General features: G+C 49.0%; 1 protein-coding gene across 1 annotated transcript in view; it reads left to right on the forward strand.

Annotated features, from left to right (window-relative positions):
• The first annotated feature begins 7,237 nt into the window (after positions 1 to 7,237).
• The window catches only part of GAS2L1 (growth arrest specific 2 like 1), a 54,703-nt gene continuing 38,981 nt past the window's right edge, over positions 7,238 to 22,959 (forward strand). The window contains exons 1-2 of the mRNA XM_033174827.1: positions 7,238 to 8,009; positions 14,633 to 15,307. Of these exons, the coding sequence (XP_033030718.1) occupies positions 14,657 to 15,307 (651 nt within the window). The 5' untranslated portion in view covers positions 7,238 to 8,009; positions 14,633 to 14,656. The remainder of the gene's footprint in view (positions 8,010 to 14,632; positions 15,308 to 22,959) is intronic.

Below are 22,959 nucleotides of genomic sequence, written 5' to 3' on the forward strand. Positions count from 1 at the left end.
AGGGATCATGCATTTCTGGATTTGCCACTATACTACAACTATTCTTGAATTATGATTATTATTATTTTAAAGAATTGCACTTATATTCCACCTTTTTCTCAAAGTTCAAGGTGGTGTACATGGTTTTCAATCTCCACAACCCTGTGAGGTAGGTCAGGTAGTGACTGGCCCCAGATCACACAGTGAGCTTCATGGCCAAGTGGAATTTGAACCCTGGTCTCCCAGGTCGTAGTCCAACACTCTAACCACTAGGCCACACTGGCTTTACAGGACTGGATTTACAGATATCGAGAAGGTACCCAGATCTTACTCAATTTCTTCGGACCCTTTTGGCACAAAAGTCAAGAATCATTGCATTTAGTGAACAGCATCATCACTGGTTCATAGAGATCGCCACCTTTCCTCCCTGAAAGATGAAGCACCCTGTGTGAACTCGAAAGCTTGCCCATTCTTCCGCCAACATGGAGCTTCTTGAACGGATTGGCTTACCTCTCCATGCAGCTTCCATTACAGGTTGTGCTAAATTATTAAAGGACTGTAGACAATGTGAAAGAAATATATTAAAGCAGCTTAAATTATTTAGTATTTATTTTGGCACCGAGGAGAATGTGTTTCTGTCTGTCTGTCTGTGTGCTGCGGGACAGAGTGTACAGGATCCTTCCCTCTCCCTCGCAAGGTAAGACCCACTGTCCACATTCAAAATGCTTACAAAACATGCATAGGCATTTTCAGTCTCTTTCCAAATTCAATCTACTGGTATTTCCCCCACCCCATACAGCATACTGTGCCATAGAAAAAATAAATAAAATTAAAATCTGCACATAGGATTCAGGACCTCTTTGCCTGGAATATCAGGACCCTGTTAGGAACCAGCTTTGCAAGGAGAGCTGGAACACTTTCTCAGCATTCAGTTCAGCGTTTTGCAGCGGAAGGTGCCAACACGAAGAGGACTAGTAACTTTTGACAATTTCTTTTAGACAAATTCGTGGAAGACAAAGCTATTAGCCACTGTCACTTCTCCTGCCGGAGGCAGCATATGCCTCTGAAAACCAGTTTCTGGGAATCACGAGTGAGAGTGCAATTGCACACTGATCCTGCTAACGGGCTTTACATAGATATCTGCTAGCCACTGTGACAAGGGATGCTGGACTAAGTGAGCCACTAGCCTGATGCAGCCGCTGCACTCTTCTTATGGTCTTATTCTCTAGAATACCATCGTGATACCAGTGTGGTGTAGTGGTTAGAGCAGTGCTTCCCAAACCTGGGTCTTCCAGCTGTTTTTGGACTACAATTCCCATCATCCCTGACCACTGGTCTTGCTAGCTAGGGATGATGGGAGCTGTAGTCCAAAAACAGCTGGAAGACCCAAGTTTGGGAAACCCTGGGTTGGAGTGTCAGGCTAGGACCTGGGAGACCAGGGTTCAACTCCCCACTTGGCCATGAAGCTCACATGGTACTGACCTTTGGCCTCTCACTGTGCCACAACCTAACCTGGCACACAGGGCTGTTGTAGGGATTAGAGGAGGATAAATACATTTGTGTGTGCTACCTTGAGCTCCTTGGAGGGAAAAGTGGGATATAAATGTAATAAATAAATAAATAAATTGTATTGTCCCCATCCTCCTCTTACCTGTTGGATTCTACAAATAAGACTAAGGAGGAGGAAGAAACTGACAGCCACCATCACTTCGTGAAGTGGTTGTAAGCAGGAAGACAGGTAAGTGAGTGCTGACAGAGGTTAATAATAATAATAATAATAATAATAATAATAATAATAATAATTTCATTCTGAGTAGCACCGAGTAGACCAACTAAGTTTGTTATTGGTATAAGCTTTCGTGTGCATGCACACTTCAGTATCTGGTTGGTCTCTAAGGTGCTGCTGGAAGGAATTTTTTTTATTTTGTTTCGACTACGGCAGACCAACACGGCTACCTACCTGTAACTAATAATAATAATTTATACGCCGCCCATCTGGCTGGGTTTCCCTAGTCACTCTGGGCAGTTTCCAGCACATTAAAAATTGTAAAACATCAGACATTAAGAACTTCCCGATACAGGGCTGCCTTCAGATGCCTTCTAAAAGTCAGATAGTTGTTTTTATTTCCTTGGCACCTGACAAGAAGGTGTTCCACAGGGCAGGGACCAATACCAAGAAGGCCCTCTGCCTGGTTCCCTGTAACCTCACCTCTCGCAGTGAGGGAAGCGCCAGAAGGCCCTCGGAGCTGGACCTCAGTGTCCGGGCAGAACGATGGGGGTGGAGACGTTCCTTCCGGTATACTGGGCCAAGGCTGTGCCACATTTGCACCAGCAGCTTTGTACACAGGCCCAGGATCACAAGATGTGTCGGTTACTGAAGGCGGGAGGGGGTGGTGGTGTCAATTCAGCACGCTTGCCGTCTGTGGTAATGAAAATGTGCAAATAAAGGACGTCCCCCAGCTAGGTGGAGAGAGGACCTTGCCCTTATTACAGGAGAGATTAAGGGTACGGCCTGGGGCAGTGGGCATATGCTGGCTTTCTCTGGAAAGGAAACAAGGCAACAACGCCTCCCTATAAGCACCCAGAGAGTCACAGAATTGTAGAGTTGGAAGGAACCATGAGGATCCATCCAGTTCAACCCCCTGCGATGCGTGAATCCTTTGCCCAATGTGGGGCTCAAACCCACAACCCTGAGATTAAGTGTCTCATGCTCTACTGACTCAGCCATCCCAGCTTTCTGTTGTAAGAATATAAGAGCCCTCCTGGATTAGGCCAATGGCCCATCTAGTCCAGCATCCTGTTCTCATGGTGGTTGGCCAGATGCCTGTGGGGAAACCTGCAAGCAGGACCCCCAAGCGCAATAACCCTCTCCCCTCCTGTAGCTTCCAGCAACTGGTATTCAGAGGCCTCTGCCTATGGAGGCAGAGCATAGCCATCTTCGCTGGTAGTACCCATTGATAGCCTTCCCCTCCATGAATCTGTCGAGCCCACTACTGGCCATCCCTGCCTCCTGTGGCAGTGAGTTCCGCAGTTCTCATTCCCCTGAATCTTCCCACATTCAGCTTCCTTGGAAGCTCTCACGTTCCAGTGTTATGAGAGGGAGGAAAACATTCCTCGGTCCACTTTCTCCGTGCTGTGCCTCATTTTGTAAGCTACTATCATGTCTCTTCTTACTCTTACTCCTCTTAGCAGGACCATGTAACACCAGTACAATACACCAGCTCCCAGTAGCACAATCCAAAATGTTGGTGCTGACCTTGAAAGCCCTAAATAGCCTCAGCCTAGTATACCTGAAGGAGTGTCTCTACCCCCATCATTCAGCCCAGACACTGGGGTCCAGCTCCGAGGGCCTTCTGGCGTTTCCCTCCCGGGGAGAAGTGAGGTTACCGGGAACCAGGCAGAGGGCCTTCTCGGTGGTGGCGCCCATCCTGTGGAACGCCCTCCCATTCAAATGTCAGGGAAATAAACAACCATCTGATTTTAGAAGACATCTGAAGGCAGCCCTGTTCAGGGAAATTTTTAAATGTTTGATGTTTTATCGGCTTTTTAATATTGTTGGGAGCCGTCCAGAGTGGTTGGGGAAACCCAGCCAGATGGGCAGGGTATAAGCAAACAAACAAACAAACAAACAAACAAATTATTATTATTATTATTATTATTATTATTATTATTATTATTATTCAACTTTCCTCCAAACTAAAAAATCCTAAACGCTGCAACCTTTCCTCAAAGGAGTCTCTCCATTCCCTTGATTGTTTGGGTTGCCCCTGTCTGAACCTTTCCCAACTCTTCCCCCTGTAGGGGGGGTTATTGGTTTCTGCTTTTTTTTTCATATATTTTGTAATTTTACATTGCATTTTTACGTTGTGAGATCTGCAGGTGAAATATGGCCGCGCCATAAATTTGTACAACGGCATTACAATGGCAGCATTTATTCTTTAGCAAAGAGACGGGCTTCTTTGCCTGTGTGAGAAACCCAGAAGGGCATCTTTGGCAGATTGTGGTGGCACAGTTCGTGTTGGCAGGTGAGCGAGCCCCCTGGCATTGTGTGTGACATTCTTGGGTCCTGTGAGTGTGTTGCTTGAGCGACTATGGACTTCCCCTAACCTAAATCAGCTTTTAATGAGCAGCGAAAGGCCATGTGTTGCTCATCACTTACCCTGCCAGATTCAAAGATGTTGTGTTGCTACACAAAGCCCTGAACAACTTGGGTTCAGGATACCTTAAGGACCGCCTGAGACCTCATGTCTCTGTTCCATCACTGAAAGCCTCTGGAGAAGCACAGTGAGTTGTGCCCCCCCCCCATGTTAAGAGTGGAATCAGGCACATTGCGGTGCCAGTCCCATGCTGTGGAAGACTCTTCCAGCAGAGATGCTTCAGGTAGAGTTGCCACCTTTAGTTGGGCAAAATACAGGACAGGTCAAGCAATATAAAAAGGGGTGGAAATTGGGGCCCTTTAAATTACTTTACCTGGTGTGGAAATGACGTCAAAGCAATCCATTATTGCAGTGATCAAATGGAAGCTATCAGCAACTGCAAACATTCCCAGCAACAATATTAAAAGGAAATCCTCCCCACCTGCTGAATATCTGCCTGCCAGGAAGATGATGAATGCAGAAACCCAACCAAAAAAAGCAAAGAAAGAAGTTTTATTTATTCCAACAGGCCTCTCTGCATTTAAAAACCTCCTTGAACAGCCAGTCATTTTAATGATTGTTCTGTACTGCTCTTAATGATTTTTTTTAATGTTCTCCTGCCTCCCTGCTGTTTTCTGAAAGGGTGATCTATAAATACTTTTATTAGAAATAAATAAATAGGAGCAGAGGAGGCTGCCGGACACTGGGTCTGGCCATTGGTCCACCTAGCTCAGCACTGCCTGCGCTCATTAGCAGAGGCTCTCCTCCAGGGTTTCAAGCAAGAGCCTCTCAGATCTACATGGGATTGAACCTGGGACCTTCTGCATGCCAAGCATATGTTCTACCACTGAGATATGATCCTTAAAGTAAGGTTCTAGTCCTCGGGATTCAGAATATGGGCTGATTCAGCAGAAACATATGAAGCTTCAATATACTGACTCAGATCCTTGGTCCACCTGTCTCTGTATTGTTTGCCTGGATTGTTGTTGTTTTTTGGTCTCTTCCCCGCTCCCCGCCCCCCAGCTGCACCTAGAGATGCTGGGAATTGAAACTGGGCCCTTCTGCACACAGAGCAGATGTTCTACCATTAAGCTGGGACCCTTCCCTTAAAAATAAAGGAAGACTTTAGTCCCCAGGATTCGGAACATGGGACTGATTTCGGCAGGATGCCTGAGTCTTTTCCCAGACCTCCCAAGAGGCTCCGGGGATTGAACCTGTGACCTTCTGCATGCAAAACAGATGCTCAAACCACGCAGCTACAGGCATCCCCTCCAAGAAGAATGCAGGGCACCCTTTACACATGTCAACCAGGCCATTGGCAGCGAAATAAAAGGTTGCTGTCTCTTTAACACCCAGCGCAGCGGCTTTCAAGGCCTATTTGGGTCTTTTCCAAATTCCAAGCAGAAAATAAAAGAGGATGTATGTTTTTCTTATCCCCGCCACCCCCACCCCGCTTAGCAACCCTTGTTTCTCTTTCTTCCGCCTGTGTGTTTCTCAGAGGGCGAGGGGGAAAAAACCCAGGGAGTTCCCATAGCAATTGGGAAGCACAAGACCCCCCCACCCACCCCCTTCCCGATTCAAAGAGGAACAGAGAACCCAGCACAAAGCCCTGCAGACTTGCGCCATTGAACCAGGCCTCAGCTGGGAGGACGATCTGCAATGCTAGGCTGCTGCAGTGGAGAACACTTAAATCAGGATTCCTCATTTCTGGGGGCCTCCAGCACAGCTGGGAGGTGATGGGAGCCTGTCTCTGAAGCATTTGGAGGGCACCAGGTTGGCAAGGCTGATTTAAGCCATAAAAGCAGAAATTTCACGGGAGCTGCAATCCTCTCATTTAAACCAGGAGTTGGCTGTGTCAATGAACATGATTTACCAGTTGCATTTTTGCACTCACGGATAGCTTTGCTGGATCAGGCCAAAGTCCTATCTAGTCCAGTGTCCTGTTCTCACAGTGGTCCGACAGATGCCTGTGGGGAAACCTGCAAGTGGGACCCGAGCGCAAGAGCCCTCTCTCCTCCTGCGGGTTTCCAGCTCAGAAGGATTACTGACCCAGATCACAGCCATCCAGGATAGCCTTCCTGCCCATCAATATGCCTAATCCTCTTTCACAGCCATCTAAATTGGTGGCTTCAAAGTGACTTACACCGTAAAACAAAACAAGGAAAAGCATAAAGATCAGATAAGAACTCCAATGCCCGACTGTATTTAAAATAAATAATGATAATGCCATAACCACTGGGCATGTGTGCAGAGTCCTCTTCCCTCAACCTCTTCCCCTTCGTGAATCTTCTGTTCTAGAAATTCAAAGCACAATGTTGGGAAAACAGTCTCCATTTACCCCCCCCCCCGGCAATTTACACCACCCTCCCCGACTGCAGATCCAAACCAGGATATCATCCCTTCAACACTCAGCAAGGGCTTCTGAGCTTGCACAGAGTGTTTCCCTCCCTATGGGAAGAGCCAGCCTGCTCCTACAAACCTGAGCTCTATTTCCCATTTCCTATACCCACCATTTCCCCAGTTGGCTTGGGCCCCAATTTCTCTTACTATAGAATTTGGGGCTGTTGGTGGAGGAAATCATTATTATCCCCCCTTGCTCCCCCTCCCAAAAAACCAAGAACATGAGAGGCACTCCCAAGAAGGTGAAGCGGGACTTCACCCCAGGATATCCCGGAAGCCCTCGAGGCAGCGACGCTTCCACCTCCTGGAAACAGCAGGCAGGGAGAGCGCTCTTGTGCCCCGGTCCTGCTTTGATGGTTTCTCATTGAGGCATCTGCTTGGCCACTCTAGATGGGCCCTTTAGTGGCCTTGATCCAGTAGCCGGGTCCTTCTTAGGAAAGAGCGAGGGCCTCCTAAACATGTGCAGAGCGCCTCCCTCCGCCCCCGCCACGCGGACCTCAGCCTGCGCGTGGGCAGGCCCTTTGCGTCACGCACGCTTGGCAATCCCCGGCACCTCTCCTCTCTCTCTCTCCCTGGAGAAATGAAGCAGTGACCCGACGAGGAGAAGCAGTAGCGAAGGATGGGCGTGTTTCGTCCCTGATCCGGATGAGATCAAGGCGCCGGCAACGGGAAGGAGGCGGCGGAGAAGCAGGAGCAGGAGCAGGCCAGCCAGGGCTGCTCCAGACCCCCCCCCCCCGCTCTCCCCGATCGCCGCTGGCGGGGTCATGGAGGCACTGAGCCCCGGAGGCGGGTAGCCAGCCAGGGCGCACCTACCCAACCTCGCCGCGCCCAGGCGCGCTCCTCTCTCCAGCTTCCTCCCGGCCGGGCCAGCGGCTCCACCTCTTCCTTTGCCTCTTTGAGCCGCTTAATTCCCAGCAAGCGATTAGCAGGCTCGGATCGGATCCTGCGGCAGGCGGCGCCTCCACCTCCTCCTCCCGGCTTTGCTGCTGCTGCGCGGCTCTTTTCCCTCCACCGACGGCGCGCTGCGCCTTGGAGAGGTTCCCGCTTCCTCGAGGGGGGCCGGCCAAAGGGAGACGACGACCCCCCACCCCCATCCCAACCAAGCCTCGATTGCTTGTCCCTCCCCTCTGAAGACAGGTCGCCGAGGCGGCTGCTGCTGCTTCACTCTCTTCTCTTCGCCCCCCGAGGGGTCTTTGAATTCTCTCCGCGCGCCCTTGGCTCTCCTTTCGCCCGCGCGCGCAAAAACGGGGGGGAAAAGTTCCCGGCGAGGGAAAGGCGCACGTGGGAAAGGGAAACGAGAGAGAGAACCCGGGTGCGATGACGCGTGGCTGGTGTTTGAAGGACGGGGAGGGGTGAACGACGCCCTTCTTTCTCTCTCCCTCCCCCGGGAAAAAAAGTCGACGTTGGGTTTGTGTATCCGCGCGGGGAGTGTCTTCCCCATCCCGCCCAGATCCGGGGAGAGAAGCGAGACTCCGGTCCGTCATGGTGATCCGGGTGAGTTTATATGATAGGATATGGTTTCTTTGCGGGGTTGCGGGCGCGGAGGGGGGGGGCTAGCTGTTGGACGCGCGGACGGCATCTGCACGGATTAGGATGGCTGGGCCTGGTTCAGACGTGCGGGCCGCGCGGTGGAAAGCTGCCGCATCAAGTGATGACTTGCATGTGTGAACAGGATGGGGGTGGGGCGGCGGCGGTCATCCTCGCCGGTCAGACTTTATTCTCTCTCTGCCTCGAACGCGGTGGCTTTTTCCCTCGAGGGCTCGGCACCTTCGGTTGCCCTGCGCTGAGCCGCCGTGATCCGTGTGGAAGCCCCCGAACCAGTGAACAGGTTCCGCTGGAAAGCGTCCCGTGGGTGGGAGGGGTGTAGAAGTTTGCCTGGGATGCTGTCCCATTCACGTGCTCAAGCCCTCCGTGGATGCTCGACTGTTAAGCTTGCACGTGTGAACCCCCAGAAGTGTGGTGTGGGGGGTTGAGGAGATGGGTATTCAAAGTTTGTCTGTAGTGGCTCATCCAGCACTTGATGAATGAAATATGAAATTGTGTGTCTCAGCCCAAATTGCTAAGCTGTTTGTGTGTGAGAGTGTGTGATCACAATCTTCCTCCCACCCCCAACTGTATCTAATTTGTTCTCGCCTTATCAGGAGCCCTCGAGTTCCATCTCGGACACTTCCGCAGAGTGGTATTGTCTTTCCTTCTCATATGACAGGTTTGAGAACTTAATACTGAGTCATTGTGTCTCTCAGGTGCTGCAGGGTCATCGCACCTGCCCACCCACTCAATTCACAATTCAAGTTGTGATAGGGGCAGGAGACAGGTAGCTCAGTGGTTAGAGCATCTATCTGCCTTGCAGCCAGAAGGTCCCTGGTTTAATTCCCAATGGCATCTCCCGGTAGAGCTGGGAGAGGATCGACACCAGAAACCCAGGAGAGCCGCTGTCTGTCAGTGTAGATAATACTGAGCTATGTGGACCAGTAGCCTAACTGGCAGCTTCCTATTTAATTCAGCTCCACTTTTAGAATCATGAGGACTAGCATCTTAATAATAAGGAGTAGCATTTATCTTGTTTTGAGGGCGTACAGACAATACTGAACTGGATGGACCAGCTGTCTGACTTTGTACAAGGCAGCTTTTAACGTTCTAACCATTTTCATTCAAAAGGAGTTAGAACATGGCTCTGATTTTTAGGGTGAAAGTGCCCTAACCCCCCAGTTTATCTAACTGTGCTTCTCCTCCTCTTAAGTTCCAAGCTGCAGCAGAGAGAGAAATGGTTGTGGGAAGTGAAACACACCTGTTTTGATCTCGGACTGACTTCTGGTTTTATAATTGGAGCAGCCCCAGGTTTCAACATACAGGTTTGTTCCCCACCTGACTGTCTGAGAGGGCTGAAAGGCAGTCACAGTTACTGTAGGGACACAGTGATGTTTATTACACTGGTGTGATGTAATGGTTAGAGTGTCGGACTAGGACCTGGAAGTCCAGGGTTTGAATCCCCACTCGGCTATGAAGTTCACTGGGTGACCTTGGACCAGTCCCACTATCTCTTAGCCTAACCTACCTCACAGGGTTGTTGTAAGAATGAAATGGGGTGGTGGAAAACCATGTGCACTACCTTGAGATCCTTGTAAGATAAAGGTAATAAATAATGATACCAAGTCAGTCCCTTGGTCCATCTAGCTCAGTGTTGTCTACAATGACTGGCAGCGGCTGTTCAGGGTTTCAGGCAGGAGGCATTCCCAAGCCCCACCTGGAGATGCTGGAAAATGAACCTGGGACCTTCCCCATGCGAGGCAGATGCTATACCCCTGTCCTTGTCTTCCTTACCTTCAGAGCCAAGGTCTGGGTTCCCCTTTAGGCTACATCACTGGTAGATACCGTATTTACACGAGTCTAATGCGCCATTGAATCTTAACGAGTCTTAACGAGTCTAACGTGCACATTGATTTTCAGAACCTTGAAACAAACAAAAAAAGCTTTTGCTGGCTAATGTAAACGTGCCATCGAATCTAACGTGCAACTTAATTTTCTCTCCCCACCCCCGAAAAGGTGGGCATTACATTTGAGTAAATACGGTAATAAATCTAACACATATAATTCGTTGCCACTGGATGACAGGGAGCTCGAGAAAGGGATTGGGCAGATTGATGGAGGGCAAGTCTATTGATCGCTTTCAGCTATTGCAGTTAAGACTTTCAACCCCAGTGGACTATTTATCTGCATGCCAGGTTAGGGGCTTTGTTGCAGGAAAGATCTGGGCTTCCAGAGGCATCCGGCTAGCCACTGTCAGAAGCAGGAGGCTGGGCCAAGTGGACCTTGAGCTATTCCAGCAGCTACTTCTTACAGCCTTATTTCCGTTGTAAGTTTGGCCCCACCTGCACTCTGTACATCTCAGGCAGTATCATATGACTTTAAATAGTCACGGCTTCCCCCAAAGAATGCTGGGAATCCTCAAGGAGCTACACTTCCCAGGGAGCTACATTTCCCAGGATACTTTGGGGGAGGGGAAACTATGACTGTTTAAAGCGATATGGCATTGCTTTAAATGTTATATCGTAGGTGGGGCCTTTGTTCTTTTCCTCAAAGACCTCAGAAGCTTCTCCCCATTTTATCCTCTCAACGATTGGTTGAGAGAGAGTCCATGGGGTTCAGGTGGTGATCTGAACCCAGATCCATGTGTGCTGTTGAACCTGATTCACTAGCCAGGGTATCAATAATAACATGATTGATTGGTTGGTTGATTGATTGCATTTTTATCCCACTTTCTCTTTAAGGAGCTCAAGGTGGCGCACAAACACCTCTCCATTTCATCTTCACAACAACCCTGCAGTGTAGGTTAGCCTGAGAGGTGGTGACTGGCTCAAGGTCACCCCTGCTGAGCTTCACGTGGCCGAGTGGGGATTTGAACCTGGGTCTCCCAGGTCCCCCTAGCCCAGTGCTCTAACTACTGTGCCACACTGGCTCACAATGCCAAAACAGTGCCTTTCATTCTGCATTGTGAGCTCCCCAGCAGTGGCCTTTTCAACTTGGCACCCTGCAGAATCTGTTGGACTATACCTCCCACCAGCTGGTTGGCTGGGACTGATGGGAGTTGTATTCCAACCATACCTGGAAGCCACCAGGTTGACAACAGCTGCATGGCTGCGTTTCCAAGTTGAAGGCATCCCAGCTACATCCCGTGGAAGGAAACCACTGATGAACGAGTTGGGACTGGGTGCCACTTGAGGATAGATGGTAGAATCATAGAATTGGAGAGTTTGAAGGGTCATCTATTCCAACCCTCTGCAATGCAGGAATCACAGGTAAATCACCTGGCTTTCAACCACTTGCAACCAAGTGAAGATACCTGGGAGCCAGGATGGCATCTGACATCTTCCCCATCTGGGAATCATTGGATCTGGACCGTTTTCACACACTAATACCCCACCCTGTAGAATTCTATCAGTTATAATTTATTTGTTCAGTCAGAATGAATTTCTGCAACCAAATTGCTTTTTCTGAGCAGCCTGAGCAGGAACATTCACCATTAAGAAAAAGAGGTTAGGATAGGCCAGTACAGTGGTACCTCGGGTTACAGACGCTTCAAGTTACAGATGCTTCAGGTTACAGACTCCGCTAACCCAGAAATAGTACCTCGGGTTAAGAACTTTACTTCAGGATGAGAACAGAAATGGTGCGGTGGCAGCGGGAGGCCCCATTAGCTAAAGTGGTGCTTCAGGTTAAGAACAGTTTCAGGTTAAGAACAGACCTCCAGAACGAATTAAGTTCTTAACCCGAGTGCCGAGGGCCTCCTGGCAGTTCCCTCGCTGCGAGAAGCCAAGTTACAGGGAACCAGGCAGAGGGCCTTCTCGGTAGTGGCACCCGCCCTGTGGAACGCCCTCCCACCAGATGCCAAAAACAACTACCAGACTTTTAGAAGACACCTGAAGGCAGCCCTGTTTAGGGAAGCTTTTAATGTTTAATAGGCTATTGTATTTTAATATTCTGTTGGAAGCCGCCCAGAGTGGCAGGACAAACCCAGCCAGATGGGCGGGGTATAAATATATTATTAATAATTAATTAATTAATTTTCTTCTTCAAGTTCTCAAAGCTCTTAACCAAGCTGAAAGGCTGTTATCTGAACTAGCTAGATGTTTAACTGAGGATCAATCACAGACAGTCCTTTAGAGCTGAGCCCCAGACTTTAGAGCCGTCTAGCCCCCAAAATGGCAACCAGAGACACCCCTCTTTTGCAACTGCAACCTCGTAAAATTTCAAGCACACCTGCCAAGGGTAGCCTCCCTCTGCCAAATGCCTGGGAGCTGTTTGTGGAAGGGCACTTTGCATATACTCTGATGCTATCAGATATACTCTGATGCACCCATGCTTTTGCTCTCACCGATCCCTGAGCTGCAGAAAACTAAACCCTTGGGCTGCTTCTCATACTGAAGCCCACTTAATGGGTGGATCAGGTTCTGTTCTGTGACTCCCCACCCCCTCCACAGGATTAGGCCACTGTGAATAATAAGAGAGAGAGAGAGGAGCCGAGTACAAAGAGATTCCCTGCCTCCCTTTCCCTCCCTGAAGTTCACAGGCTCTGAATGGGAACTTTGCCCCTGAATACGTGGGATGAGTCATCCCTACCAGCAGAGGGACTTGAGCCAGAAAGAAGTTTGTTTAGGCACCTGAAAAGCACTGAGCGAGGAGGTGGCTCAGTGCCAGGTTGGTTGGTTGGCACCTGAACCAGCAAATCCCCCCCCTCTCCAGGGCCTCCAGGGAAACCCCCCTAACCCCCCAACTCCTATTTGTGCAGACTGATACCCCCCCCCCCCAACAACTCAGTTGAGAGGTTCTCAACCAGATTGCAGACTACGATACTTGAAGCTCTGCAGTGGCTCCCCATTTGTGGCATGCTCTCCCCAGGGAGGTTCAACTGGTGCCTTCATTATACAGCTTTAGGTGCCAGATGGAAACGGTTCCTCTTCAACCTGGCCTTGGGCTGATGGACATCCGATGCCCTTTGAAATGTGTTGTTTGGAGGGGGAATTCTTGGTTTGTCTTTGTCCTTATTTTTTTAATATATTGAAATTTTATGTTGTGGACCGCCCTGAGATCTACGGACGAAGGGCGGTGTACAGATTTAATAACAATAATTTTGAAAAGCTGTGTGCCACCAATTTGTGTGGCTTTAAAGGCTTATGCTAATCTGTGTAGGATAAGGCTACTGTGTGTGCGTGTGTTGAGTTTTGCAGTGTGCCTCTGAATGCCAGTTGCTGGAAATCTCAGGTGGGGAGAAGGCTGTTATGCTCAGGTCCTGCTTGTGAACTTCCCAGAAGAGGTATAGGGTTGGCCAGTATGAGATCAGGATGCTGAACTAGATGGGCCACTGACCTGATCCAGCAGGACTGTTCTGATGTCCCTAATGCACTGTTAGAAATTCCCCAGGTGTGTTTTGCTACTGGCACAGGTCCAATTGCAGCTACGCTGAGATTTATCTGCCTTAGTCCATCGTTAATACCATTCCCATTTCCGCTGTGTGTGTTTCTCCTTCTTGCCAGTCCAAAGTGAATTGCTGTAAAAGCAATGTAGTTGAGATCATAAAACTGTAGTGATGGAAGGGATCTCCGAGGGTCATTTAGTCCAACTCCCTAGCGAATTGACAATCCATTGTGGTGACTGCAACCTAGGTTTAAGGAGCCATTTCGCACCTAGCTTATATATCTGAGTTTCTAACACTGTTCCTATGCTTTGTTCTAGCTTCACTGTCAGAGACAATATCAGTGGCTGGGAATAATCAGTGGTTTTCCCCCCTAAAAAAATGTTTAGGGGTACTCTCATTTTCCTACTCATTTTGAAATGCTGCCCCTCAATGAGGCCAAACTTAGATTCACAAAATGTTTAGGGGTATGCACACCCCTGCGTTCCCCCAGAAAAAGCACTGGGAATAATAATAATAATAATAATAATAATAATAATAATAATAATAATAATATATTACTTATACCCTGCCCATCTGGCTGCGTTTCCCCAGCCACTCTGGGTGTTTCCCAATAGAATATTAAAAACACGATAAAACATGAAACATTAAAATCTTCCCTAAACAGGGCTGCCTTCAGGTGTCCTCTAAAAGTCAGATAGTTATTTATTTCCTTGACATCTGATGGGAGGGCGTTCCACAGGGCGGGTGCCACCACCGGGAAGGCCCTCTGCCTGGTTCCCTGTAACTTTGCTTCTCACAGTGAGGGAACCTGCAGAAGGCCCTCGGAGCTGGACCTCAGTGTCCGGGCTGAATGATGGGGGTGGAGACACTCCTTCAGGTATACTGGGCCAAGGCCGTTTAGGGCTTTCAAGGTCAGCACCAACACTTTGAATGGTGCTCAGAAACCGCAAGGAGGGAGAGAATGGTGTCACACTCAGGTCCTGCTTACAGGTTTCCCAACAAGGAAAGATTCCAGTTATGTCAGCATTTGGCAACACTTGTTCCTGCCTTGCAAGCAGGTTGTCCCTCAGGCTCCCTTCTAGCTCTGCAATTCTGTGAATGTAAAGTGGGTGATTTAAGGCCCTGCCCCTGCTGTCAAGGGTCAGTTTCTCTCTGTGTGTGTGTGTTGTTAATTGTGGTATCTCCTGATCTTCTCCCCTGCCAGTGATGAGCTGTGGGAATATGCAAGATGGCTGACCAGAGTAACATCCAATCGGCGGCTTCCAAGAGCATCCGCCCCTTCCGCTCCAGCGAGGAGTATCTCTATGCCATGAAGGAGGACCTGGCCGAGTGGCTCAACACCCTCTATGACCTCGACGTCCAAGTGGAGAACTTCATGGATGTCTTGGAGACCGGCTACGACCTCTGCCAGCACGCCAACAACGTCAACCGCATTGCGCTGGAGTTCCAGCAGCTGCACCCGGAGGCGGCGGCTCGCATGAGGATCCCGCAGAAGGAGGTGGTCTTCCAGGCCAAGAATGTCATGCCAGGCTCCTTCATCGCCAGGGACAACATCTCCAACTTCATCCAGTGGTGCCGCCAGGAGCTGGGCATCCAGGATGTCGTGATGTTTGAGACCAACGACCTGGTGCTGAAGAAGAACGAGAAGAACTTCGTCCTTTGCCTCCTGGAGGTGGCCAGGAAGGGCTCCAAGTTTGGGATGCTGGCTCCCATGCTCATCCAGATGGAGGAGGAGATCGAGGAGGAGATGAGAGACCAGGTGGCCTATGGTGAGCTGGAGACGGAGGAGGCGAGCGAAGTCCTGGGGCCCAAGTCTCCTGTTTACCCGAGCAGAAGCCAGAGGATAACTTTGTGTGACCTCAAGAACCTGGATGAGCTGGTGAGTCTCTTCTGTCCTGCTAGTATCCTCTTTATTTATTTAAAATGTGTCTCCTTTTACACGATGAACCCTTCTCCTACCTGCAATTCTGGGGGGCTCTGGCCAGCAATTGTGACTGCATATTTGTTGATTCATGTAAATGTTTGCTTATGTCGTTATTTTAAAATATTTCTATCCCAGTGGGTAACAAACAGTCATAACACAGATATAACACTCTTCTGGAGGGGGGGGGATCCAAGTTAATAAATGAACAGCATCCAACCTGGTTAAGAAATTTCCAGCGTTACAGAAGTAACAGAACTGAGCCAGCATAGCGTTCGAAATTCCCCAGGCAATTTTTGCTATTGGCGCAGGTCCAGTTGCGACTATGTTGAGATTTCTGGGCGCCAAGGTTGGCAACCACAGTTTAAAGACCTCTGCCTTAGTCCCTCATTAATGCCATGTCCATTTCCATTGTGTGTGTTTCTCCTTCCTGCAAGTGACTTGTTGTAAGAGCAATGTAGTTGAGATCATAGAACTGTTGCACTGGAAGGTGAAAAGACATTCCGTTGTGGTGACTATAACTGAGAGTTAATATGCCATTTGGCACCTAGCTTGTGCATCTGGGTTTTCTAACACTGAGCCAGAAGTTTCCTCCTCCAACTTGGTGCCCTCCATATGTTTAGCACCATCAGCTTCCATCACCAATCGCCACTAGTCATGCTAGCTGGGGCTAATGGGAGCCATGGTTGAAAACACCTGGAGGGCACCAGGTTGGGGAAAGCTGCTCTGTCCACTGGGTTTCAGGACTGTGTACTTAAGTGTAGGTTTCAGTCTAAATTCTGCGCTAGGTAGAACAGAATTCTGCAACCTGGGTGCGTTACACATTTGCATGGCATCATTTTGCAGAATTTAATTCTGCTTTGATAGTCACAGGGAAGGGCAAAGGCACAGAAGCTACTACACTTCATGACCAGGATCAATCTCATTCTGCAGCTCCTTCAGTTACTGCATCTTTGGCAAGCGCCTGCTTTCAAGCACATTTTTGCAGCCATGAGGTCTAGAATCTTGTTTGTTTGCTTTTAAAGGAAAGCTGAGCTTTTTCATTCAGCGGAATTCTGAGGCTGGCGCTGCATCTCGCATCCTCTGTGTGTTCTGCAAAGTCGAAGCTCAGTGATTATTGTGTTTGCTTTGCACACAGAAGGACTGAGGTCCATTCCCCAGAACTACCAGGAAGGACAAGCAATGTCCCCTTTCGGAAACCCAGGCAAGCTGCTGCCGGTCAGTGCAGACAATACTGAGCTAGATGGACCAATGGTTCAGTGGCAAAGCATCTGCTTTGCATAGAAGAAATCCTACAATCCCTGATGGCATCTCTAGGTAGGGCCGAAACCCTGGAGAGCTGCTGCCAGTCCGTGTAGGCAGCCCTGAGCAGAATAGACAAATTGTCTGCCTCATTATAAGGCAGCTTCCTATGTATGCACAGCCCTCGGTATTCTCGGTCTATGTTTGAGGGGGGTGTCTGGGATGTTTGGGGAGGGGTAGTACCTCTGGTGGGGGACACACCATGCTCCTGGGGTACTTTGTCCACAGCTCTCAGCTGCGACTCCTAGAAGCTGTCAGCATGCGACAGCAGCCACACCCTAGGAAAGGGGTTTGACTGGCCGGCTAAGCCAAAATAAAAAAAAATTCCTTCCAGTAGCACCTTAGAGACCAACTAAGTTTGCTATTGGTATGAGCTTTCGTGTGCATGCACACTTCTTCAGATACTTTATCTACTGTATCACTCTCTCACTATATATAAGGGTCTGGTGACTTCTGTTTCAATGTATCTGAAGAAGTGTGCATGCACACGAAAGCTCATACCAATAGCAAACTTAGTTGGTCTCTAAGGTGCTACTGGAAGGAATTTTTTTTATTTTGTTTTGACTATGGCAGACCAAAGCGGCTACCTACCTGTAACTGCGGCTAAACCAAGTGAGGGTAGCCAATGGGTCTCAAACCCTCGGTGAGTTAGGGGTTTCCTTTGCATGTGAAGACAGGCTCTGGTGGATTGAGCGGACGAGACAATTGCTGGGTCCAGTGGTCAAGAAGGCGGTCTCTGTGTGTGCTGTAGAGCAGGCATGTCCAACAGGTAGATCGTGATCTACCGGTAGATCACTGGATGTCTGTGGTAGATCAGTGTTGCTTTCCTCCTCCCTAAAGAAGCTCAACAACTTTTACGTGAACCCCAAGAAACAGGGCTTTCCTTCCTAAAAAAAAAAAAAAAAAAAAGCTCAACAACTTTGACCTTAGATCACTGCCAGTTTTTAACTCTGTGAGTAGATCGTAGTGTCTTGGAAGTTGGCCACCCCTGTTGTAGTGAGAAGTGGGGGCAGATGGGGCTCATCAACTTGGGAAGGGAGCCCATTTAGGAGAAGGAAAACTGGTCTTAAATCTCCCCTGCCTTGTAGGATATCTTCGGGAGAGGAAAAGGCTGAGGATAAGGAGTAAACCCAAAGACGGTTGGAGGGTGCCTTGCATGCCTCCTTCCGGAAACTCTTGCTGCCAAGCTGGTGCCAAACGTCTTGCTCTGCTTTCCTTTGGACCACATCAGCAAGACCAAGTTTCTTGTCGTCTGGGCAGCCAAGGACCTCCATACACACTGCCCAGACAGGTGACTTTGGTGCTGCTAAAGCAGCGGTTTGACTTCACCCCTGAAGGCACACTCCATTGTCTCTCTAGTTAGGAGGATGCCGACCTTTGAGGGACAGCAAGAAACGGTCCGATTAATTGACAGCTGATCAGGCTGACAATGTTTATGAGGCGAGCCAATGAAGGGAAGACAGCGCATGGCTGTTTGCTGTGTTTGGGCTTAGCGTTGTTGTCCTCTTTGAACTGAAATGCCCAATTGAGGATCAACCAAGCTGCCCAGCTTGGCAAGCTTTGGCTTGGGGGTGTTGTGTGATTTAGATCTGCAGGCTATTTGCGGTTTGCTTCAGTGGATATGGGAAAATTCCTCTTGTTGTTTCAGCCCTCCTTTAAAAAATATTTGGCAGCTGTCAATATGGGATTCTCCTTCGCATGCTGCTTCCCTAAACAGAACACTGTTTATTCATTTGCTTTTGGTCTCCCTTTGCACACAACTCATCTTCACAGTTCCTTTATTAGATCTGCAGATTTCCCCCCCCCCAACCATCTTTCCCGCCAACGGTCGGCATCGTAATCGAGTCAATGTGGTCTAGTGGTTAGAGTGTCAGACAAGAGCTGTGGTGCTGGGAAATCCCCACCAAGGACCTGAAACTTTCAAGAAAAGCTAAGGAAAGTGCCCTCAACAACCCATCATGTCTCTTGTTTGCCTGGATGGAGGGACACAGAGGGGTGTGTGAGCTTGTGAACAAGATAATCTAGCCCACATCCATTGCTCCACCTACCTTTGTCTCTGGCCACACCCACCACTGGCATGTGGCCCCTGGAAGGCTTCCCAGAAGGGAATGTGGCCCCCAGTCTGAGGAAAAATTCCGGGAGGGGGGGGGGGAGTGAAAGACTAGAGGCTCTGCAGTCCCAGCTCATGTAGCCTGATGGAATGATTGTTGGAGACCAATTTTGCTCTTTGCCCATCCTGCAAAATATGCCTCTCTGAGCCTCTGCAGATCTGCTCAGCAGAGTCCTCGGCAACACAGAGATCCCCTTCCCTGGGCTGTTGTAAACTGCAGAAAACCTGGGCGAAGAGATCTTACGACACGCTGAGCTTTGGTGCATGAAAATAACTGGCTCCCACTCCAAAGTTCAGTGCGACGTGAGCTTTTTCTCCCAGGCTCATGGATATGCTCTACCGATTTGGTGAAGAGTGAGAAGATCTCTGTGTTACGCTGAGCTCTGGAACCAGCAGAAACCCCCCTGCGAGAGATTTGTGGGATCTGCGTGGCTGCAGGGACCCCCACTTCCACAAATCCTATGATTTAAGTGCAGAGGACCTGGAGAAGGGTTAGCAAGGACCACAATAATGTCTGGCTGCTCAGGCAAGCCAGTATCTGTGGGACCACTGCACTTCCATGTTAAATTGGCTTTTCACCTGCTGAAACAATCCATCACAGTGCAAGTCTCTGTGCAGTGAGGCACACATTTGATAGCCTCCTATAGAAACAATTGGCGGGTTGCTGTCAGGTGAATTGCTCTGATTCACTCTCATGCTGTTAACTCTGAGACCTCTTCATGTTTCTTGAGCCGGGAGCATTAAAGGGACTCGCCAGCCCTGGAAGTATTCTGGAAGGTGAGAACTGTCATCCTCACCACTTTGGAAACTGGCCGAGTTCTAAACATTGCAGTGTACAATTAATTGACCAAAAACATTTTAAAAAATGGTTTAGTGAGTTCACCCTGCTTTGTTGACTTTGGATCTTAAGGAGAGTTTCTGCTTTGAAAGCGTGAAATACTATGTGCCTTAACAGTGAAGCCGTGTTTTGTTACTGTTGACACTTAGGTTTTTTTAATAAACACCCTCCCAAACCATTTACGCAGGAAAACACCTCGCTAATTGTTTGGCACATAACCTTGGGAATAACAGCGCCATTCATTTTGCTGCTGGGTTATTTCGGAGGTGGACAAATATTATGGCTCTCTGTCTCAAAGGAGGACACATTGGGAGCACAGAGGATGCTGTATTGAGGCAGCGCTCTTTGAACGAACGAGAGATTTCAGGAAAGTCTGGAAGCCTACGAGGGCTTGTCAGTAGATGACAGAAGGCCCGTCTCTCAGAATCCCTCAAATCTGGTTTCTGTGGAGTGCTCCACTGGCTGAGGAGGGTTTATTTCCAAGTTGGCCCTCCATAATTTACGGAACAACATCATCCTTATCCAATAGCTATGCTGGCTTGCGCTGATAGGAGCTGGACTCCCAAGAACATCTCCTTCCATCCCTGATTTTCGACAGGGACCAACTGTGTGCACCCTGGATAATGCCCAAGAATCAATTCACTGTGCAGTGCCAGGTGAGATCAGTAAAGTTATTTTGCAGAGAAGCTTGTCCATTGCTATAACCCCTCCCCACCAAGAACCTGTGTACGGTTCTGGCCGCCTCACCTCAAAAGGGATATTGTAGAGATGGACAAGATTCAGAAAAAGCAGCCCAAATGATCAAGTGGGTGGAGCAACTCCCTCACAAGGAAAGGTTGCAGCGTTTGGGACTTTTTAGCCTGAGAAGAAGAAGAAGAAGAAGAAGAAGAAGAAGAGGAAGAAGAGGAAGAAGAAGAAGAAAAGAAGAAGAAGTAGTAGTAGTGTTTGGATTTGATATCCTGCTTTATCACTACCCGAAGGAGTCTCAAAGCAGCTAACATTCTGCTTTCCCTTCCTCCCCCACAACAAACACTCTGTGATGTGAGTGGGACTGAGAGACTTCAAAGAAGTGTGACTAGCCCAAGGTCACCCAGCAGCTGCATGTGGAGGAGCGGAGACGCGAACCCGGTTCACCAGATTACAAGTCTACCGCTCTTAACCACTACACCACACTGGAAAAGGCAAGTAAGAGACAACAAGATAGAACTTTGTAAAATCATGCATGGCATGGAGAATGTGGACAGGGGAAAGCAATTTTCTCCCTCTCTCCTATCACTGGAACCGATGCACATCCAATGAAGCTGAACATTGGAAGATTCAGGACTGTTAAACTACGGAACTCTCTGCCACAGGAGGCTTTGATTGCCACCAGCTTGATGAACCGACTAGCCATGATGGATGCGCTCTGCCTCCATGGCTGGAGGCAGCAATGCTTCCGAATACCAGTTGCTGCAAACCTCAGGAGAGGGCTCTCGTCCCTGGGTCCTGCTTATTGGTGCCCGCCCCCCCAGCCTCTGTGAGAACAGGATGCTGGACTAGATGGGCCATTGGCTTCATCCTGCAGGCTCCTTTATGTTCTTACCGGTGTTTATGGTTGGGATGACAAAAAGCAGTTCTCACCATAGTGGTCCAGGTGGGGTGGGGATAAAATTCCAAGCTCTGCTGTAGGGCCAATGCCTTTATTAGGAGCGACTCAAATGTCACAAAATAGTGAGCGTGTCTTAGAAGTTTTCCGGAACCCTTAATCAGGCTAAGATGCTAAACAAAATGAGAGGGAGGGAGGAATAACCCTGGCATGACGTCAAAGCCTGGGGTGTTCTGCATATTGTAACGGGATCTGGAGAAGAGAAGAAGAAGAAGAGTTTGGATTTGATATCCCGCTTTATCACTACCCGAAGGAGTCTCAAAGCAGCTAACATTCTCCTTTCCCTACCTCCCCAACAACAAACACTCTGTGAGGTGAGTGGGGCTGAGAGACTTCAGAGAAGTGTGACTAGCCCAAGGTCACCCAGCAGCTGCATGTGGAGGAGCGGAGACACGAACCCGTTGGTGCAATTTCATCCTCACAACAACCCTGTGAGGTAGGTTAGGAAAGAGATGGTGACTTGCCCAAGGTCACGCAGTGAGCTTCAGGGCCGAGCGGGGATTTGAACCCTGGTCTCCCAGGTCATACTCCAACACCCTTAACCATTACGCCACAATTCTCAGAGTTCCCTATCAAGAGGGATTGATTGTGAAACCACCCTGGGAAACTGTAGTTCTGTGAGGGGCATGGGGGTCTCCTAACAATACTCTTAACAAACTGCAGCTCCAAGGATTATTGGGTGGGGGACCATGCCTTTTTAAAGTGGTATCGTGGATGGTGTGAATGTGGCCAAAAAGTGATGCTTCTCAGCCTCTGGTTTGCCTACAGCGCCTGGCCCCAGTGGTAGACTGCCCTGACTCTGGAGGTTCTATCCAGCAGATTGTGTTTTCCATTCCTTTGCATTTGCACAACCATGCACGACTCCTGCTCCTCTTCCCTCTCATCTTCGATTGTAGTAACTGAAAGGTGTGCAGGGCGGAGGGGAATGTTGAAGAGAAAAGAGAGCGTCCGTGGCAGACGTGGGACTCTTCCTTGCATCAAACGGATGATCAGTGGATTAATATTTGAATCAGGGCCAACTTTGCCTGCACACGGGAGCTGCCGCCAGTGACCTGAGAAAGCTTCCCTTGGCTGTCCTGCTTTGCACCACTGCAAAGCATCTGCCGTGTGCTGCGTAGCAGAAAATACTTCGGAATTGGCCGTCCTTGCGGTTCTGTCCAGGTCTCTCATTCTGTGACCAGGTCTCTCATTTATAACATCACAGGAGCCATGGATTATGCAGGCTATAATTTTCTGGTGGGGTTAGGATTCAGTAGAGAAGCTTTGCACTTTCTCTCCTTTCCTTTCCCCCTCCCGGCAGTCTGAAATGAATGCCTTTGGATAAATTGCTGACTTTATTCTTAGACGCAGCGTCCTTGTTTTTTTTTTTTTTGCGGCTCCTCAAGTGGAAACTTGCAGCAATGTCTGCTTGCTGCAAGGTGTGACCCGCCCACTTTGCAAAGGCAGGGAAGCCTAAAAATTCCATGAACGGGGAGGACTCTCTTGTCCGTCTAAGGGGGAGCCTCTTGGGGCGGGTTGCCGCTTGCATACTGATGACTCCAACCCGACAGGCTCCCTTTGACTAGAAAAACACTGAATAATGGACTCTGGTGCTCTGGGGTGTGTGTGTGTGTGTGTAGGTTTTTTTTTTTTTTTATAAGAATTTATTGACATTTTTTACTTATAACAACATAGACCCATATCCACCCCTACATTTATACACATACAAAACAAAT

This window comes from Lacerta agilis, chromosome 17 (genome assembly GCF_009819535.1).
Source record: "Lacerta agilis isolate rLacAgi1 chromosome 17, rLacAgi1.pri, whole genome shotgun sequence".
NCBI lineage: Eukaryota > Metazoa > Chordata > Lepidosauria > Squamata > Lacertidae > Lacerta > Lacerta agilis.